The sequence below is a fragment of the Arachis hypogaea genome, chromosome 18 (assembly GCF_003086295.3).
Source record: "Arachis hypogaea cultivar Tifrunner chromosome 18, arahy.Tifrunner.gnm2.J5K5, whole genome shotgun sequence".
NCBI classification, from domain to species: Eukaryota; Viridiplantae; Streptophyta; class Magnoliopsida; order Fabales; family Fabaceae; genus Arachis; species Arachis hypogaea.
In genome coordinates this window covers 132,425,150-132,445,947 of record NC_092053.1, presented here as the reverse complement: position 1 = coordinate 132,445,947, position 20,798 = coordinate 132,425,150, and the positions used below count along the sequence as shown (strand labels likewise).

Sequence of the window (20,798 nt, the reverse complement as noted above, 5' to 3'; positions counted from 1 at the left end):
TATTATTGTTGGCCATAAAAATATTTTTATATTAAATTTTAAATTTTAAATTCTAATAATATAAAAATAAAATATTAACCTATAATATTAGCCAAATAAAATGGTAAATTAATTTCAATTGATCGAGTAATTAATTTATTTATTTATTTAAATAAGTATTAATCTAATTAGAATGCTAATTATAGTATGCAACAATTTATTCATCCGCGGTAACTTCTTAAATAAAATTTAGATCTGTAATAAATTAAGGTACGTTTAGTTTGCGTTTTTATTTTTTATTTTCGTTTTCAATATTTTCTGTTTTTTAGATTTCGTAAAAAAAATATAAACAGTAAAAATAAAAAAATTTATTTTATTTTTTACAAAATTAAAAAAAATATATTAGAATGAGTTGTATGAGGGAGTCTAACTGGGCAGGCTAAGGAGCTTGCATTGTTGGTTCCTCCATTGAATACCACCAAAAGCCGGACGCTTCACAAATCCCAAAGCAGCCCCGATTAACGACACAGGACACACACTACAGCACAACACCACCATCAGCAGTTACACACAAAACACGAATAAAAGAAAGCGCCACACTTTTTAACTTTTGATTCCCAAAAAAAGAGGGAAAAACCAAACACCAACACACCACAACACTTGCAACCAACTTTCAACTTCTAACTCCAACTCCAATCTAGGGTTCCATTCCATCCGTACACCTTCATCTTCTTCTTCTTCTTCTTCTTTACATGCAAGCATCGAATTCCCACATTCATCCATTTAGATGTACTCCAGCAATTTGACTGGGTTCGTGTTGGCGTTGGTTTCTAGCGCCTTCATCGGTTCCAGTTTCATCATCAAGAAAAAGGGCCTTCAACGCGCACGCGCCAATGGCCCTCGTGCCAGTTACTTCCCCTTCTTCTTCTTCTCTAATTCACTCTAATTACTCAATTAATTAATTAATTAACATTTTCATTGTGTTGATTTCCATTTGCAGGTGTTGGAGGCTATGGTTATCTGCTTCAGCCTCTCTGGTGGCTCGGAATGATTACTAGTTAGTATTACACTGCGCCATAACCTTTATGATTTCAAAGTTCAACCTTTTTTGTGTTTTCTTAGCTGATTTTGGAGTGTGTTTGATTTCAGTGATTGTTGGAGAGATTGCTAATTTCGTAGCATACATCTATGCCCCAGCTGTTCTTGTTACTCCTCTTGGTGCTTTGAGTATTATAGTTAGGTAAAAGCTCCGATTTTTCAATTTGAGTAGACTCCCAATTTGGTAAACTAAAATAATGAGGAATCAATAAAGTAGAGTTATTGAGGATTTGAATGTTCCAATTCTTTTATACTCAAGTATGTCTGCATGAGTATTTACATCAAATACTGTTGTTACCTTAAACTTCTTATTTTTGTACCTATTTTCCTTTCATAAAATTGAGTTTTTGTGTATCATACCACATACTTGTATTCATATTCTGGCACATTTTTTTGGACAATGGGAACAAATTTGCCATTTTTAAATTTTGAGAAATGACTTTATCCTACATGTTTCTGCCATTTTTGCTACAATCTGTTGTTAGATATATGATTATGTAATTATAATACTTTTTTGTGGTTTGTGGAAATGGGGTAGTGCTGTGTTGGCACATTTCATGCTTAAGGAGAAGCTGCAGAGAATGGGCATGCTGGGGTGTCTTATGTGCATAGTGGGATCGACTGTTATTGTACTCCATGCGCCTCAAGAGAAGTCTCTTACTTCTGTTCAAGAAATTTGGCTATTGGCTGTTCAACCAGGTGTGCTGCCCGTATATCTGTTCTGTGGTTTCTTTCACTCTGTTATATTCACTATGACATGAAGACTCCGGTTTTGTTGTCTCCATTTTTGCCCCTTATAGTGGTGCTGATTTCTGTTTTGCCATGCAGCATTCCTCTTGTACACTGCCTCTGCTATGGCTGTAACATTATTCTTGATCTTGTATTGTGTTCCGCGCTATGGCCAAACTAATATTCTCGTTTATATTGGAATATGCTCTGTCATTGGATCCTTGACTGTAAGCGACTCTTCCAACCCAATCTACTTTACATTTTAATGGTTGACAGAATTCTATACCTCGTGTCATGTTTTGCTTTACACTTCTGATAAATTTTTTCTTTTCTCTTTTCTTTCTTTCAGGTCATGAGTGTTAAAGCAATCGGAATTGCTATAAAACTTACATTAGAAGGTGCAAATCAGCTTGTCTACTATCAGACATGGATCTTTCTTATGGTCGCTGTTTCCTGCATCATTACTCAATTAAATTATCTTAACATGGTTAGTGACTTAGTATCACTTTTGGTTTTGTTTCCTTTAAAATGTGAACATAATTTTTTGCATTCAAAATAAAAACTTAGAGCCACATAAGTTTGTATTCCTTTTGTAAGAAATGATATGCTTTCACGGTTAGACTTTCTATTATATGTCATCTGCTTAATATGAGGAAACACCTCTCTTTGTTGGAGGTGATTATAGTTTTATAGACTACAAGTCCAGTTTATTTTTCTTTGATCACCACTGATTATCATTCTTGCATTTCTTTCTGTTCCATGTTCATATTGAAGATTTTAGCTAAAGTCACTTTCCAATTGAAGAAATGATTTGAAAGCTAAGAGCTAATCTAGAAGCTCAATGTGTAACCCTCTAACCCAAATAACATCCATGTCATGTTTGACCTAGACTAACAATTGATGATCTAGAAGGCTAGATTCGAATTTTTTATTTCCCATAACTTTTGTTTGCATCATTTGCGTGGAGTTATATGGTGACAAACACTTTCATGTCTGCAGGCGTTGGATACATTTAACACTGCAGTTGTGTCTCCAATCTATTATGCCTTGTTCACATCTTTTACAATATTAGCTAGTGCAATCATGTTTAAGGTTAGTATTCACTAAAACAAAATGAAAAGTGTGCCCTAAAAGAATGAGTTATCTGACACATCAACTGCTTTTCTTATTAGGACTATTCTGGTCAAAGTATAAGCAGCATTGCGTCAGAGCTATGTGGTTTCATCACTGTGTTATCTGGCACAGTAGTATTGCATAGTACAAGAGAGCCAGATCCTCCAGTCTCTACAGGTAATGCCTCATTGTTTCCTATTTTCTTGTAATGTTTCAGTTAAGAAACTTATGCTGTTTCTGGAAATGATCATCGCCTAATTACCCTTTTTGTACAGATTTGTATAGTCCGTTGTCCCCGAAAGTAACATGGTATATCCAAGGCAATGGTGAGTCTTGGAAACAGAAGGAAGAAGACGGGGCAGCACCTTTTAACTTAATTACAGTTGTACGGCAAGATCATTTCACGTGATACTGGATTATTAAGTGATAGAACTGCAAATTAGAATCACCTAATGCTGCCCTTGAGTTAGACACAGCCCCCATACTCCAATAACATTTTTCTTCGGTTGATTCTACATTAAGCTACATAAATGTGGCAGTGTTACTCTGTGACTCCATCTATCTGGTTTTGCAACAAGTTTCAAGAGGCTCCTATCACGTTTTCGTAGATAAGTCGTGCTTCCTTTTTTCGGAGGATTTTGTTTCCGTGGCAGCGTGTGAAATGAAAGCTTGTGTGCACAATCACCAAAAATTCTTGGGTGGTTTTTCTCCAAGTTTGTATTTTTTTTGTATTGTTATTATTTTGCATTATTTTTACCTTCTGGTGCTCTTTTCCCAAGTTGTACCCCCTAGTTTTTAGCTAATTTTTGTGTTCATATTCTGGTGTTCCTCTGATTGTGGGAGCTAATCCATGTAAATTAATTAGTGTAATTTTAATTAGTTAACTAGTTATCATTTGAAACTTATGAATGTTTATATATATATATATATTACAATTTTGATTCATCTATGGTTTAACACCATTAAGATTCTGAACGAAAGTAAATCTGCTCACTCAGCCTTTAATTGTTTGATTTGAGTTGAGCTATGTCTTGGAGATAGGTCAATGAACTTGCTTGGCCATCTATACAAGAACATTGATTCTATTATGGAAAATGCTTCGAAATGTCATTTTAATTAGTATTAATAGTATTTTGAATTTTAGTTTGAATTTTAAAATTGTGGTTTGGATGAAAGTTACTTTAGTTATAATAGTGATCATTGTATATCACAAGCGTGTTATTTTGAACTTGAGGAGAAAATGGTTGCCAGAGTTACACTTATTCTACTTTAAATTAATATTTTTACATTATTAATTTAAATAGAAGTTAAAAGAAATGTCAAATCATAGTGAATAACCATTTCCTGTAATTTGTAGCTATTATCAATATTATCGTTCTGACTTTATTAGTTAGCATTTAACAGTATATAATTAATATATTTTAAGAAGCAAAATTAAATTAGACAATATAAGTATTTATATATAATATATGATGATTAATTTAGTAACTAATTTTTAGTATGTATATAATATTTTTGATAAAAATTATATATAAATATTCTATATTCTATTATAAAAAACTTTCAAAGAGTCCTTAAATCAATATATTTTAAACTAATAATTATTTAAAAAGATACCTTATTCCCACCTAAAGTCCCTTCGGCAAAGCCATCAAGACCTTAGATAAGACCTAACCCACCACTCCTTCGGCATTGCCATCAGAGCAAGAGAGTTAGGGGATCAAATATTCCAATACAGCAATACTTACACCATTGTTCTATACATACCTATATTCTTATACCATTTATCAAACTAAGCCATATGCTACCCTCTAATAATGTCAAATTGGCATAATTCACATTTTAGAAAAAAAAAACTGAGATAATAATTAAACCAAACTAAATATACTACTAAAACAAATATTCAGTCTATTATTTATATATTTTTCTTGCTTGAATAGTCTCCTCCTCTTTTCGTAAATTCTCTTTGGTCCAATAAAATATACCTATTATATTATAGTTCCTACATAAAACATTAATTAAAATAAGATAACTACCATGACTAAATAATTTAAAGAGTTTAGAGTAATAAATTAAATAATTTTTAGAATAGTGAAAAAACCACGTACGATAATCAGTTATGTCAAGTATACTCTTTCTTTTTAGATTTTCTCCTCTAGCTCTTTTCTCTTGGCGTTCAAAAAATTTTTGAGAGTGACTAACAACTTGTGCGTAAGTTCTTGTTTTAACATATTCACTTGAAATTCTTGACCATTATTTTCCTAATTCTTCGTAGCCTTTGAGAAATAACCTGCCAAAGAGATAGTTTGATATAATGAATGATAGCAGATTTTATAGGAAATTCTTTCTGTCTGACTTTTATTGTTGTAAAGTCCAATGATAGTATACACTGTTTAAAGAATTTTGTTTGTGTTGTCACTCTTAATCTAACTACAACTAATAGCATGCACTAGAAGAACAAGTCCGTTATTGCTTTCTCCCTTAACATTGTATGATGTGATGTGAACTTTTTATTCCGCATTGAGGTTATTATATGTTCTAGGGACCAGTTTGAGATGTGATCTTTTGAGGACTAAATTGATGCATACGTGATATTTCAAGCACCCTTATAACCATTAACCCATGATTTATATTATAACTTTCTTATTATTGCTTTTGAATCAGGTTTATGCAGAAGCTTATACTTGTCTGTGTATAAGGTGCCATCCATTTGATTCGACTTTTGTTGCCCAATCAAATGGGAATTACATTGCTATTTTTACTGCCACCCCGCCTTACAGACTCAACAAACATATAATTAATATAATTAATACGTACTTGTGCTCTTGTAAAGTCCAATGAATTGTTTGTCGCCGTTGAATGTTGTCACTAGAAGCCACAGGTAAAGTTTCATGTTGGATTATGGTGGTGTTGGCATGTCGGTTTTGTTCTCTTCTTGCCCCTGACATGGCTGATGAAGGTAAGGTAATATCCATTGGCAATGCCATGTCTGTCGCAGGCGCCATTGCCTCCATCCTACCATGATAATATTACTAAGATGGATTTACAAAACAGAATAGAAGACTTAACCAAAAAATTTAAAAAATATTGATTAATCACAAATTAAAAAAATATGAATTGTGCTTTAATTATGTTGTAAATACAAATTGGGGTTATTTTAAAATGGCAATGGATCAACTTCTATTGTATATAATTATATAACTAAGATTTGAAATTTTTCATTTCTACATTACAATTGTATTTAATTGATATAAGAATAGTTTTACGAGTCTCCATATATCAATATAATTTTTTTTTGCCTTTTATTTTGTTTCTTTGTTTGATTAAGAATGATTGGGATGCAAAATTAGTTATAAACACATCGCAGACACTAGCAGGAGCGCTAACAATTTGGATCTGAATGTAAGTGTATCACTGAGTATCCATATATCTGTATGGGCAAAAAATAAATAAAGAAATAAAAAAGGAATGAAAATATTTAGAAGAGCCACCTGTGATGATGATGAGTCCAATGAGGCGGTGGAGGTGGTGGTGTTGCATTGACGATGGAAATGGAGAGAGGGCAGTGTTCTAATGGGGTAGCAGGCACAGGTATCGTGATGCTTATGTTCTGAGGATAACCGTGTTTGATGGCATTAACGTCGGTCATCACTTTCAAGAATCGCTCTTGCAGCTGTGCCGGAGTCTTTCCAGGGAGTTGAGCAGCCACGGTTTTCCAGTGATTGTGTATAGCATCCTGAAAACAATTGGCCATAACCGACTCAAAGGCTTTGTTCTCCTCCCAAGTCCAGACCTGAGGTTGCGGTTGAGATTGAAGTGGTTGCTGAGACTGAAGCTGAGATTCTAGCTGAGGCAGAGATTCTAACCGAGGCTGAGGCAGAGGCAGAGGCTGGGAGCAGTGGCGGAACTTGAAACAAAATTTTGGGGGGGCCAAATAGAAAATAATTGTCAAAATATTTTTTTATATGGACCTCATTTAAGATAAGCTCGTCTAATCTCATCTCTTTGATTTGGGTGATACTGCCAAATTTAAAGCCCTTTTTTAAGATCTCGTTCCAAAAAGTTAAAATTAAAGTCATCAGATATAACTTTTTGAAATTTTGAAGGTTATATCTCGCTTTCTTCGTGATTCATTAAAGTAGAAGAACTATCTACATGTGTTGATATTGTAAAAGTTATATGTTCTCTTTCTTAAATATTAGCCTTCCTCTTAAAAAATATATCAATTTTTTAATTTTTCATTATTATTTTATATAAAAATTTGAATATATATCTTGTAAAATATATAAAGAAGAAGTTAGAAGGACAAATATTAAAATTTATAATATTTATTGAATTTTTTTTATCAATTTATACAAATACAATAATATTAATACTTTTTGAATATTCTATTATTTTTTATCATATAAAAAATTAAATTAAATAAATAATAAAATATAAAATAATATTAAATTAAATAAATAAAAGATATCTAATTTTTTATATTTGAACCTAAAGATAGAGAGAGTGTTGTTTATTGAACTTATTAGATACTTTAAGTCATAATAAAGTATTTAAGTCAATTGAATTATTTTTTATCTTTTGAAAAAGTACTACTAAGTTTTTTATAAAAAGTTTGGGGGGGCCATGGCCACCCCTTGTCTGAACTAAGCTCCACCACTGGCTGGGAGCAAGGCTGAGGTGGACATTCTAGCTGAGGTGGTTGATTAATATGGACGTCAATAGCATATTGCTCTTCCATGTTCGTTGAATGCTGGAGCTGAGGCTGAGGCAGAGGCTGAGGATGAGAATGCTTGGTTGCTTCTGTCTCCTCCCTATCCATCATGAAAAGAGCATCCAGTTTCTCTTTCATCTTTTCTGGGTTATCCTCCATTACCATCTTTGGAAGAGTGTCATCCCAAGAATGCAGTTGATTATCGTCCAAGTCCAAGGGAAACAGATCATCCATCATCTCCTTGGTATCCATCGCTAAGAGAGCATCTAGCTCCTCTTCAGTTATTGCTGCATCAAATATTTCCTCTGCAATCATTCCTGCGTTCTGTAGGTCTCCCTTCTTCTTAGTTTCTTGGTCAGCTTCTTGGTTCTTCTTCTTCTTGGTTTCTTGGAGAGTTTCTTGGAGAGGCTGAGGCTGAGAATGCTTGGTAGCTTCCGTCTCCTCCCTATCCATCATGAAAAGAGCATCCAGTTTCTCTTTCATCATTTCTGGGTTATCCTCCATTACCATCTTTGGAAGAGTGTCATCCCAAGAATGCAGTTGATTATCGTCCAAGTCCAAGGGAAACAGATCATTCATCATCTCCTTGGTATCCATCGCTAAGAGAGCATCTAGCTCCTCTTCAGTTATTGCTGCATCAAATATTTCCTCTGCAATCATTCCTGTGTTCTGTAGGTCTTCCCAGCTTCTTCCCTTCTTCTTAGTTTCTTGGTGAGTTTCTTGGTTCTTCTTCTTCTTAGTTTCTTGGAGAGTTTCTTTCGTTTGGTTTAATCCTTATTTTTTTGGTGACTGGGTTGGTTTAATCCTTTAATAACTCATTTATGGAAACTTCACTTTAGATTAGAATTGGTTAGATTAAATTAAATTAAGGGAACTTCCACAAAGATTACATTTGGTTCCAAGATTTTTTCTCTTCACATTTAATATAAGTTTCATTTTTTAAATTAAAGTGGTTTAGATTACATTAAATTATGGATAAAATCCAGAAAGATTTCATCTTCAAAATTTTATTTTAGAATTTTTTAATTTTTGTGTAATGTAAATTTGGAAAATTTTAACTAAATAAAGAAAGTATTCTAATAGGATGTCGAGCTTCTTTCCTGGCTTGATGAAGTGAAGTTAATCGCATCAACTCTTCGAACCGGAAAGAGATAAAAGCCGAGAAATGGCTTGATGAAGCGTTCTGTTCTTGACAGCTATGAATTTAAAGAATGATAATGTGAGATTTGTTGTCTTTAGTAGTTATTTTTTAGTTCTTGATTTGATTATGAAACAAGCTTTTCCCCGACTGCCTGCCTTCTAATCAAAAATTGATTTAAATGTTTATTAAAAGATATATTTCTCAATGTAAAACGAAAATTTAAAGTCTAGATTTTATTAGAGAAATCACATTATTAACTAATTTTGTTAGTTTTAAATAAGTAAAAAAAGTGAGAAAATAATTTAATTTTTATGCACATGTTTTTATATTCAATCAGGATTTGTTACTACAAGAAAATCACTCATTCAGTAATTCTTGAAAAGTATAGCTAAAAATGAAAAAAAAAATGCCTTTGTCAAAGGCTACTTTTTTTTTATTTTGGAGACACTTTAGTGAAAAATGCCTACTCAGACATTGCCAATTCACAGAGGCTACTTTTTTAATTTCATATATATAATTCTGTATTTTTAATTAAATTAATCAAATATTATATAAAAAAAATAAATGTATGATACAGAATGTGAGTTACAAACAAGCTCTTGTGGCTAACTCTCCTCCCTCCTCTCCTACTGTGTTTGGACTAGAACTTTACAAAGACAATTTATCAGAGGTTTTGCGAGCAAATAGCCATTTGATCAGTTGAGGAACCGAGTCCATGGCTGAGAAAATCCTCCAATCCGGTAACAAGGTCAGGAGTCGCACGAATTGGTTTTGGTGCAATGATTGCAGTGCCTTGGCAGGCAAAAATGTATTTCTTCTGGTCTTCTCAACCAGTGACCAATCAGCATCGAGGAAGGCATTTCTGAAAAAATAATACATAACAAGTTTATAAAAGTTCAAATACCAAAGTTTATGACTAAAGAAGAAAAATAATAATCACTCATGCAAGAAAAAAGATAACAAAACTTAACAATTAACAATATTTATATTACATTGATACATGAGATAGAGTTTCATATGTAACCAATTCAGATAATTCTGAAGCAACGAGATAATCGTATGTTAGTAAATTTTTTTTAGAAAAAATTGAAGCTGTTAATCCTTGTGTAAGCATGCATGTTTTGTAAGAATTTATCAAAAACAACAGAATAAATAAACACTTAGCCACGTTAGGTTCCAGAACAAATAAACACTTAATCAATACAGGCCTGCTACACATACAAGTCTTTTTGAGTTACAACTGTAAGTGGTAAAAAAAAACAATATCAGGTTTAGCATGAGTCAGATCATCAAGGAAATTGAGCTTATCTTGATAATTAATATAATCTACTTTTGTTAAGTTATGCTTAGCCAATTGGCTCATTATTCTCAAAACAATTATCCTATTGGAGCAGTCATCAGCGTATATAACAAGAAATAATATCAAACAATAAAAAATAACTCGATTAATTGAGAAGTCATAGAGTGCAAAAAGACAAAGTCAAAGTGCATCCAAATCCAACCTTTTTTTATCAAGGATCATTTCAAGATATGATTTGGTGATCCAAGGTCCATTGATACCAAGCCTCATTGCTTCTGTTCAGTCTGCAGAAAATTATTTTTTCCCCACTTTTGGATAAGTAACTCAGCATATTATTAATAAAAGAATGCATAATTCGAGTAGGCAGCAAGGATATACATAGAAATCTCTAGCCAAACAAGGTTTTTAATATAAAGTGGAAGAGAAGGTAAGAAAAGATACAACAATGAAAATGAGAATAACACAAGATCATAACTGACAGTTGAAATGCCAACGAGCTAGTTAATATCACAATTGACACTAGGCCCAAGTTGTAAGACTAATTGTTTCCACAGAAGTGGCACACATCCGAGTGAATGCAGCTGACAGGATAATTTTACAAGTAATGGGGTGAAAACTTCAACAAAATACTTAGGAGAAAACAACAAGACTTTATGATCACTGATAAACCTGAACCGAACTTGCCCTTCAAAATCTCCTGAAAAAGTAACACATACAAGATAAAATCCCAGGGACCATTTATCAAACAGTGGAATAGAACTCATTCGAATTTCAGGGGAAATTACATGAGAAAGCTGCCAGGAAATTGAATAAGTAAACAGCTCTGGTATGCATTGCTTAATCACGTTTCTGATAAAACTTGTGTTCAAGATCAATCATTGAGTTAATAAACTCTAAGAACATGGATGATGATTAATACAAATCAAGTTAGTTGAGACTTAGAGAAGAGATTGAATTTAATTTCCCTTTTTCCATGCTTGCATTCTTAGTATTTCTCTGCAATTATCCATAAATATGGCTTTTAAAAGGTCTTAAAAGACTTCCAGATAAGTAACTACCATTAAAAGGGTTTAGGATTTACACTGATGTATCATATTATATTATATTGAAGTTTCTAGAAGAAATAAAACACAGAAGTCCAAACCCCTTAAACTGGCCCAAGCTGAAGAGTTTCCTGCCTTAATATCACATTTTGCCGAACTTATGGTGAACAGGTTTTGCGAATTTTAATATCAAATTAATCAAAGCATATCAGACATTTTACTAACAAAAAGTTGAAAAGAACAAATCAGACAGCAATGCATACTCTTGACATTTCAGAAAGTGAGAAAGAGAAAACTAAGCAAAATTTAAAAGAATCAAGAAAAGAAGAGTTCTTCACAAGTGAAGCAACCAAATGGATGATGATCATCTTCAAGTCCATCATATCATTGCTACTACAACAAAACCAACAGCAATAGACATCAATGCAGTTCCTTGAATGCTAAGTAAGCTCAGTGCAGCAGACTTATCCTGATTCTCTTGATCTTCAGTAGAAGACTTCAGTGTATTAATTGGAACTTCTTCTGTCGTAACCCCTGCCATGTTAGAAACTCTCTGTATCACTTCAGCTACCTGCAGGTTGCACAAGAATGAACCACGACATTTGAAAGAGTATTGAATCGGACTGGATGTTTAATCAAAAGGGCACTTTTCACTTTTCATTCTATATTCTCATTATATAGATGTTTTTCCCCAATTATTCCACCTCCACTGAAATATACAATTCCTTACAAGTTTGACCATCTAAACCAGGGCATTCAGTTATTTATACCACAAAAATCTCAAATCCAGCACTTAATTATATATAAAATGCAGTTAAATATACCTTCTCTAACAATCAGAACCTAGAACCCTAACAATCAGAACCTAGAACCCCAACAACCAGAAACAATACACATTCAGAAGCTAAACCCCCAAACTTAAAAACCCTATAATCGCAGAACCTCCACAATTCACAGAACCAAATTTAGGAAAAACGAAACATACCATTTCTGTCTAGTTTGGCCATTGTTGTTCATCATCATCATCATCATAGCCACACGCACCTTCTTCGACACTGAAACGAGAGAAGAAGTGAGGTAATGAGCAAGAAAGAGAAGATAGAGAGTGAATCAGAGAATGATTATCTAGTGAGTGCACGATGGTGAGCGACGAGACGACGATGTGAGCTACGATGATGAGCCAAGGAGGCTTGCGACGATTGGGAGCAGCGGCGGTGAGCGCGCGAGACGACGATTGTGAGCTGCGACGGTGAGCTCACGAGACGACGGTGGTGAGCGCACGAGACGGAGATGGTGAGTGGCGGCGACGGCGAGAGACGAAGGAAGGTGAAGAAGAAAACCTCTGTGAATTCGAATGGCGGGTAAATTCAGTAACTTGAAAGCTTGCCTTGAAAAATTTTCATTAAGCGCATACAAAGCATAGGAAACACTTTTGAAAAACGTTTTTTAGTAAGAAAAGTATATTCATATGTATTAAAATAAAGTTTACTTTTAGGATTTTTTTTAAAATAAAATAAAAAAACTATTATTTTTCTAAACCCAATATTCTAAATTTAATTTCAGAAATGTCATTTTTTTTAAGAGTGAATTCGCTCAATTCCGGTAAACTCCGTCCAAATTTTTTAAAATTCTAATTTTTAAGCTATTATCATAATTTCCATCAATATAAGAGTACATAAAATTATAAATGTACACATACATAATGATACAATAAACATAGCTTCTTCAATATCACCGACACCAATGACAACTATTATCATCGTCTCTAAAATACACAGATACACCGATATAAGTCATATTTAATTATAATTTTTTTAATTATAAATTAAAAAATCACTATTTTTCAAAAAAATACAATTTATTCCTGTGTACTTCTATATATTTTGGAGACGATGATAATAGTTGTCATTCTTAACCTTCCAACGTTTTTTTTTCTTTACCCAATCTAATATTTTTGAAAAAGCATATTAAGCAAAATCTATATAAATTATAGAGTTTGCCGGTGAGTGTAGCGAACTTGTGCTAAATACAAAAAAATCTTATTTGAGAAATTAAAGTTAAAAAATTAGGTATAAAGAAATAATTATTTTTTATTTTATTTTTGAAAAAATTTCTCTCATTTTATAAGTGATCTTTTTAATATTTAAAAAAATATTTTTTAAGTGATGTCATAACTATATTTTTTATTTTACTATAAAAAAAGTAATATAGAAAAAACATAACCTATTCTATAAACAGATTAGGCTTTTTAAATATAATCTGAATTGCTAAATGGGTGATTTTTTTGTAATATTATAAAAATTATAAAGTATATTTTTAAAAAATAATAGATATAAAAATTAAAGAAAGAAATTAAAAAGTAGAAATAACAACCACAAAAATTTCGTTGAACAAAATAGTTAAAAAAAATAAAATATAAAAAAACAATAAAAAATCATTAAACAAACCGGTTAGCTCGTAAAACTATATCTTATCTTATGGTTTCAAGTTAATAGAGCTTATATTATTTTATATCTATTTAATCTCAAATAATATGTATTGCTTTAGTTATATTATATGTGCGTAAAAAAAAAATTTGCATGCAATTATTTTTATGTAAAATTAATAATTAAAAATTATTAAATAATTTAATTTAAATAATTATAATATAAATTTTTTTTACTTACCAATTTATATAAAAATAATTATATATAAAATTTTACTAAAAATTAAACTTTTATTAGTGATAAAAATTAATATTATATTATTTTATCGTTCTTCGTTTCCTGTTCTAAAAATCAATAAATGCTATGTCATAGATAAATATATTTATATGATTTTAAAATAACCTCATAAAAATTGAAAAGTGAGATTTTTCTAAAAAATGAAAAATATATAAAATATTATGTAAAATAACTTATGAATAAATGTATCTAACATATTAGTATTATTTGTTATTATAACAAGAGGTATAATATATAAAAAAGTAAAAAAATATATATATTTATGAAAATCATCCTTCAAAAAAGTTGAAAAAAAATGAAAAAAAAAAAACTTTGAACATGTCTAAGAATATTCCATGCATCCCGACACATTTGTGATAAATAGTAGTTCCTTAGTGTAAATTATAAATATTATTTGTAACTTACATAATATTTATCTTTTCCAAAATAAACAGATTATAACAAATATTTGTAAAATAATAACAAAAAGAACAAAAGTAATAATAAACATATTAATTATATAAATAATATTTTCTTAAATGTACAAAATAATATATAAAACACATATATAATTGTTGAGCAATAAAAAATGACAATAGACCTAGTTGAAATATAATATTTGTTGTTACTTTTAGTAATTTATTGTTAAAAATAATAATTCAAACAAGTTATGAATTTAAAGTAATTGTTCAATTTGCTACCAGCAAATACTTTAGTAATAATACAAAATACTATTATATTAAAAATTGGAAGTATAATTTTTCTCATATAAACAAATATATATAATTTAAAATTACTAAAAAAATCATAGTCATTTGATGTCTTCAAAATATGCATAAATTAATAATCAATACATAAATTCTTTAGGTAACTTTAAATAAGAATTTATAGTTTAATTAAGGAAAAAAACAATGAAACAATGCTAACAAGATGGGTAACTATAGAGATATAAGTTACTAATTGTAAGATTTGAATCTGGAATCTTGAAGTCGAACAAGATGGGTAACTATAGAGATATAAGTAACTACTTTTAAGAAAGAAAATTAGGACATGTTTTTTTCAATATTGAGTGAAAGATTAGAAGTTCTTCGAATTCTTCAGAAGCCCATAATTTTCTATGAAGTTTTCTCATTTTAGAGAGCAATAACGTGCATTACAAATCCTTATGAAATAAAAAATTATTGATCCTGTGAAAATGGAGGGAAGTGCAATAAATCGGAATGTGTGAAGTGTATTAAAAGTATGAATGATGAATCTCATCTTCTACCAAAGTTAATAGTGTTTTATATACATACATGAATACATGTATATGAAACTTCTACATCAAGTCAACTAAATAACTGATAAAGTTAACAAGCTAGCTCTTAAAGCCTTCACTCTTTCTGAGACGCCATGTAAAACATGCAATGAACATGACCATACACATCAGATAACACTTCCTACATCTTAGGTGCTGGCTTACAATATTCAGGATAGATCCATGGCTTGAACGCCTCATCATCCGCACAATGCTGAGTGTAACCAACATAATAATTAAAACCAATTATAAATGTCAAAATGTATATATAGATTATAGAAAGGGCAAGGGCTAGAGAAAACTTAGTGATTTAAAGGGTGTTTTCAGCTATACTTAACTTCTTAGAGTTATCATAATTTATCAGCTCTATCATACATGCAAGACTATAAAGAAATATAGTTCTGAAGTATTAGAAATAGGATCATGTGGACAAAGAAATAAAAAAACAGATACTTATTAATAATAACATGAATATTTTACATAATTAGTAGAAATAGATTGGAAAAGAAAAATTGATTGCAAAGTAACTTATAAACTGCTCCAAACTAGTCAAGACATTCTTGAAAGTTTTGTTCAATACCATTAATTGTAAAACATGTGAGCCTTTATAGGACATGATTGTTCATTATCTCCAACTTTCCTTAATGTTAAATGTGTTTAAGTGATGAATGGCATGTAGCAAAACTTCTATCCTGTTCCCAGAGAATCTAATTATTTCGCGCTATGGTTATACATGTTGTTAGGTGGATAAGCAGACAGATCAACATTATTAGTTGAGCAGGGCACGAAGAGCTAGAAAATTAAATTGTGCAGGATGCTGTAATATCAAGTTATACATACCGTCAACCAAAAAACAAATCCACGTAAGAGCGTCAGACGTTTAGGATAATCACCACTAACTGATTTTAGTTTTTTGTTCAGATCTGCAAGATAAGCATATAAGTATAACTCATTGTTGCTAGTCTTCTGAAACATCTAATGAAGCTAGACAAAAGCATCTTTCCATTTCATGTATTTAAGTGATTCCATGTTCTATTAAAATAATTGATTGTAGTGAATTAATCAGTTCTAATTCAAATTGAAGTATACAGCTTTGAGCTACATTTGGCGACTATTCAAGGACAAAAATACAAAGATACTTGCATATCAAAAGGAGGGACTGAAAATTCAACTTACCAACATGATGATTAAGAAGAGATTTCCCAAGATAATTTCTCTTACAGGTCCTAGGGCCGCTGCGATGCTCTTTATGGTATTCAACTAGCTTTCTATGTTTCATATATTTAAAAAGCTTCTTATACTCTTCCTCACAGTAAGGCTTCTCCAGCTCTTGCATGAGTTTTTCTCTGTACTTTGTGTATTTCGTTGCATTGGCTTTATCATCATGCCAATAATGTTCCAAATTCAACTGCAAAGCAACACATAAAGGCATAATATCAAATGCAAAGTAAAGGGTAAGGGTAAATTCATATATAAAATTATAGATACATACACTTGGAACCTTTCGCCTTCTTTTGCAGAGTGCATCGTCATCATCCTCTTCAATCTCCTCCTTTACCTTTATTTCTATGCCAGATGGAGGGTGAATGTGATCACCCTTTGCTATGTGATCATTCTTCTGTGGTGTCTCACCTTTGAGCGTACCCTTGTCATTAACATCATTCTTCTTTGCCTCTGAAGCCCCGCCATCGTAGCTGCCATTAGAGTCCTTAACTGCATCATTTCTCAATTCTTTTGGTTTCCTACCCCTGCGCTTACCGCTATATTTACCTTCATTGTTTTGTGCCCTAGAAACCTCCACAACATTGGCATTGCCATCGCCATTGGAATCCTTGACAGCATGTTTTCCCAAACCATTTGGTTTCCTACCCCTGCGGTTACCAACATGATTTTGTGCTTTTTGAGACACACCATGAAAATCCTTAACCACGACTAGTCCTGAATCTTTTGGTTTCCTACCCCTACCCCTGCCCTTGCACTCACCCACATGATTTTGTGCCTTTGGGGATGCATCATGAGCATCCTTAACCATTTGTCCTAAAGATTTTGGTTTCCTGCCCCTGCGCTTCCCGCTATAGTCACCAACATTATTTTGTGCCTTTGGAGACACAACATGAGAATCCTCAATTATTTGTCTCAAATTTTTTGGTTTCCTACCCCTGCGCTTCCCACTATAGTCACCAACATTATTTTGTACCTTTGCAGACACAACATGAGAATCCTCAATTATTTGTCTCAAATTTTTTGGTTTCCTACCCCTGCGCTTCTCACTATAGTCACCCACATTATTTTGTACCTTTGCAGACACAACATGAGAATCCTCAATTATTTGTCTCAAATTTTTTGGTTTCCTACCCCTGCGCTTCCCACTATAGTTGCCAACATTATTTTGTGCCTCAGAAGCCACAGTAAGAGCCACATCAGGGTATTCTATATAAATATTTTGCTCAGGGATCTCAATTACATAGCATGTTCCACGAGCCTTCACATTATCCAAAAATAATTTGTACTGGGGATCTTCAGCCACATCTCCAATCAGGGGTTCCTCAGCCACATTAACCAATCTATCACCATCATCCTCCTCGTTTTCCCGAGGATCGAAAACGCCATCATCCTCCTCGTCTTCCCGAGGAACGAAAACACCATCATCCTCCTCGTCTTCCTCAGGAACGAAAACATAATCCAACCAATACCTGTAATCTTCGTCAGTAGAAGTGTCATCTTCCTCTGCTGCAAGACAATCGAATGGACTCTTCACACTAATGTATACATCTTCACAGAGTGGCTCCAGTCCTTTTTTTCTATTACCACTCCTTGAACCAGATGGTTCCTTCATGTGTCTTAAAAGGGTGCTGTAAGAATCCATTGAACTTTCTTCATTAGCAGTTGCAAGGTCCTTATTCTTCTCCAATGTCCTTCTCCTCTTCTTGCAATCCATTTGTACTTCTCTAGACAAAAAATTCACACTTTCTTTCTTCTTAATTCTTTGTCTTGACTTTACAGTTTTCAAACACTACCAAAAACCCATCTTCCCTAACAAAAAAAAAACCACCTTTAGCCATCATATCAATTAAAAATAGAAAAGAAAACCAAAAAGTCTTTTCTCACACAAAAGAAAGTGAAAACGATCACAAAATAGAGACCAGCATGACTGACATTTTAACAAACAGGTTATGGGGGTAAGATGAAGTTTTCTAGCAAATTATTTTTTCCCCCTTTCAAATCTCTATAACATTGTTTCATGGTTACAGGATACCACTTACTTTAGCTCAAGGACAAATTATTCATTACATTGCGTTTTATATAAAACAATTCAGATTATTTTATGATTATTATATGATATAAGGATGAAGATGAGAAACTTGAAAACAGAAAACAATGAAATACAAGGGAAAAGGTGTTAGCAGCAACCATGTTAGTACAAAGAAACAAAAAGAAGCACTTTAAAAAGTAGGTACATGTAGCTAACCTGAACCCTAATTTTCAACAGAGAGTTGCAGATTGAAGAAACTCGGTTATCTTTACGTGTTCTTTTTTTTTTTTTTTTGAAGAATATTGAAAGATGAAGTACAGATTACAGAAGAAGAGTGACAAGTGAAAGCGAAGAGCCGAAAACCACACTAGTGAATTGTGAGGTTTGACCGTTGACTAGGTAGAAAATATTCTCTCTATTGAAAATAAATGTAAGAAAAGGAAAAAAAAAAAAGTTTCTATTTCTAGTTTCTACTCTTTTATTATTTGGCTTTTTTTTTTTTGAAAAAATAGAAAGTACAGGCTGTATCCTGTATAGCAACCAATTTTTTGTTTCTCAATAAATAAAATTATCTTAAAAAAAAGTAACTGGTATTAAAAAAGATTGATTCTCTGATATTACTTTTATAAAAAAAAAACAAAAGTCTCTCTTTTTCTTGTTTTTTTTATATATAATGATTATTAAATTATTATATTAATTAATGAATTTGATGTAAATTTTATATAATGTTAGTGTAACAAATATATTTAAAACTATTTTACTACTCTTTTTATATTAATAATAGAATTTTCAATAATTTTTTAGATGATTTCTTATTTTAACATTTTTAAAATAAATATGTGTTTAGCTAAAATAACAAATAAACAGAAGAGTATATGCAATTAAATATGTTCTAAGGAATTTCATTTAAAAAATTAAAACATAATATTTCTATAAAATTTGCTAAAATTAATATATTATTAATTTTTTAAAAATTTATAAAAATTTTATCTTTTATAAACGAATATATGCAATTAAATAATTTTAACTAAATTAATCATATTACTAAAAAATATTGAAACATTATCATTAATGTTAAAAAAACCTTTTTATTTAAATAAATAAATAATTCATTATTTGCAAAAATACACAAAATATGAGAGAAGTTGTTTTGAATATACAACTGGGACCATTTTGCAATATTTTAAGAGCAATTTTCAATAAGATATTTTTTGGGTATTTTGAAATTAAAATTTGTATTAAATACAATATTTGAAATGATACTGGTATTAATAATGAGATACCGTATCATTTTGAAGAAATACTAATAAAATACTATCATTTGTATATTTATTAAATTCATTAAATGAATATTATAATCTTATTATGTAATGTTATTAAATTGAAATAAAATCAAGTATTAGAATGACAAATTTTATATTAAATTTTAAATTAATTTTTATGATGTATAATTTTACAAATACTTATGTAATATTATATGGAATTCAAAATAGAATTAGAGATGTTCTAATATGTGCATGGTTTAATGTGCATTTTGTATGAGTGTGTAGAGACCTCAGTTTTGGTTTTCAATCAACAATTTAACACACATTTCGTATGGGGGTATTGTGAAATGGGTTGAACTTTCTTATGCAAAATAAATCACATTTCAGAATAGGGTTTGGCAAAATGAGAGAGAATTTAATTACTTTAAAACCCCAATGAGATATTACCAAATGAATTTTGCTTTTGGTATCCAAACTAATTCCAGGGTGGGGTTGCAAAGTGAGGCATGATTTGTGTGAATAAAACCACATGGTGGTGTTGCAAAATCGGTGGAAATTTTGCAACAAAAAAGAGTTTGCATTGAGAGTTCCCAACACATTTTGCATTACCACATTGGATTTTTAGGGCAATCAAAACTCTCTCATTTATCTACCTTTTATTGCAAAATGGGATTTATTTAAAAAAAAAATAACCCATTTTACAATACCCTCATACAAAAAGTGTGTTAATTGAAAATCAAAAATCAATTTTCTTCACCTACCTTAATTGATAAAATTAGGTAGTAGTTATATGTCCAAATATTTTTTATATTTTTGGCTTTTACGTATTGCTGGAAGTACTAAACTTTTATTATTTAAATAAAAAAAAAACAATATTTTCAAATGGACTGAGTAATATTTATTATTTCTAAAAATTAAAAATTTGCGCTTTCTTTTAAGTTCTGCCACTTATCAAACCAAAATGAATTTAGATTCTCTAAAATAAAAAATTTAAAAAATAATAAAATAAAGGATTAATTAAATTATTATTGATTTTATAAGTTTTATAAAAATTGTATCTCACTATTTTAATTACTCACTTTAGAAAATTTTAATCCAACAGAATATAACTGGGATTAATTTTACAATTCTCCAAAAATGTTGATTTAACTACAAAATTCAAGA

The 20,798-nt window shown here is 31.1% G+C and overlaps 3 protein-coding genes and 1 long non-coding RNA gene across 5 annotated transcripts; 1 reads left to right on the top strand and 3 right to left on the bottom strand.

The window, feature by feature from the left end:
• The first annotated feature begins 308 nt into the window (after nt 1–308).
• Nucleotides 309–3,864, top strand: LOC112770900 (probable magnesium transporter NIPA6). Its single transcript, XM_025815377.2, has 9 exons — nt 309–887; nt 980–1,036; nt 1,129–1,219; nt 1,616–1,776; nt 1,906–2,033; nt 2,156–2,293; nt 2,806–2,898; nt 2,979–3,096; nt 3,195–3,864. Exons 1-9 carry the CDS (start codon nt 767–769, stop codon nt 3,326–3,328), a joined length of 1,041 nt encoding a protein of 346 aa, XP_025671162.1. The 5' UTR covers nt 309–766; the 3' UTR covers nt 3,329–3,864.
• A 630-nt stretch (nt 3,865–4,494) lies between these two features.
• On the bottom strand, nt 4,495–6,841 carry LOC112771973 (uncharacterized). The gene is made up of 3 exons (XM_025816839.3): nt 6,411–6,841; nt 5,737–5,934; nt 4,495–4,921 (listed from the first exon to the last, which is right to left on the bottom strand). Exons 1-3 carry the CDS (start codon nt 6,671–6,673, stop codon nt 4,831–4,833), a joined length of 552 nt encoding a protein of 183 aa, XP_025672624.2. The 5' UTR covers nt 6,674–6,841; the 3' UTR covers nt 4,495–4,830.
• A 2,457-nt stretch (nt 6,842–9,298) lies between these two features.
• LOC112772158 (uncharacterized) lies at nt 9,299–12,242 on the bottom strand. The gene is made up of 3 exons (XR_003187404.2): nt 12,103–12,242; nt 10,277–11,688; nt 9,299–9,636 (listed from the first exon to the last, which is right to left on the bottom strand). It is a non-coding gene; the product is annotated as an uncharacterized lncRNA (long non-coding RNA).
• Nucleotides 12,243–15,030: 2,788 nt separating this feature from the next.
• LOC112770591 (uncharacterized) lies at nt 15,031–18,822 on the bottom strand. Of its 2 annotated transcripts, none has more exons than XM_025814926.3 (5): nt 18,586–18,822; nt 16,609–18,144; nt 16,293–16,524; nt 15,957–16,039; nt 15,031–15,330 (listed from the first exon to the last, which is right to left on the bottom strand). In XM_025814926.3, exons 2-5 carry the CDS (start codon nt 18,052–18,054, stop codon nt 15,259–15,261), a joined length of 1,833 nt encoding a protein of 610 aa, XP_025670711.1. In that variant the 5' UTR covers nt 18,055–18,144; nt 18,586–18,822; the 3' UTR covers nt 15,031–15,258. The 2 variants fall into 2 exon arrangements, with proteins under 2 accessions (XP_025670711.1, XP_029150997.1); XM_029295164.2 differs by having other exon boundaries at nt 16,609–18,149; nt 18,586–18,801.
• Between the last annotated feature and the right edge of the window lie 1,976 nt (nt 18,823–20,798).

Coding starts and splice junctions, on each gene's coding strand:
- LOC112770900 (XM_025815377.2), top strand. CDS start 767: ATGTACTCCAGCAATTTGACTGGGTTCGTGTTGGCGTTGGTTTCTAGC. Junction 1,037..1,128: donor GTGGCTCGGAATGATTACTA/GTTAGTATTACA, acceptor GTTTGATTTCAG/TGATTGTTGGAGAGATTGCT. Junction 2,899..2,978: donor CTAGTGCAATCATGTTTAAG/GTTAGTATTCAC, acceptor TTTTCTTATTAG/GACTATTCTGGTCAAAGTAT.
- LOC112771973 (XM_025816839.3), bottom strand. CDS start 6,673: ATGGCCAATTGTTTTCAGGATGCTATACACAATCACTGGAAAACCGTG. Junction 5,935..6,410: donor TGGACTCATCATCATCACAG/GTGGCTCTTCTA, acceptor TTATCATGGTAG/GATGGAGGCAATGGCGCCTG. Junction 4,922..5,736: donor TGGACTTTACAAGAGCACAA/GTACGTATTAAT, acceptor TGTTTTATGTAG/GAACTATAATATAATAGGTA.
- LOC112770591 (XM_025814926.3), bottom strand. CDS start 18,054: ATGGATTGCAAGAAGAGGAGAAGGACATTGGAGAAGAATAAGGACCTT. Junction 16,040..16,292: donor TCTTCTTAATCATCATGTTG/GTAAGTTGAATT, acceptor CTTATCTTGCAG/ATCTGAACAAAAAACTAAAA. Junction 15,331..15,956: donor GATTTGTTTTTTGGTTGACG/GTATGTATAACT, acceptor GGTTACACTCAG/CATTGTGCGGATGATGAGGC.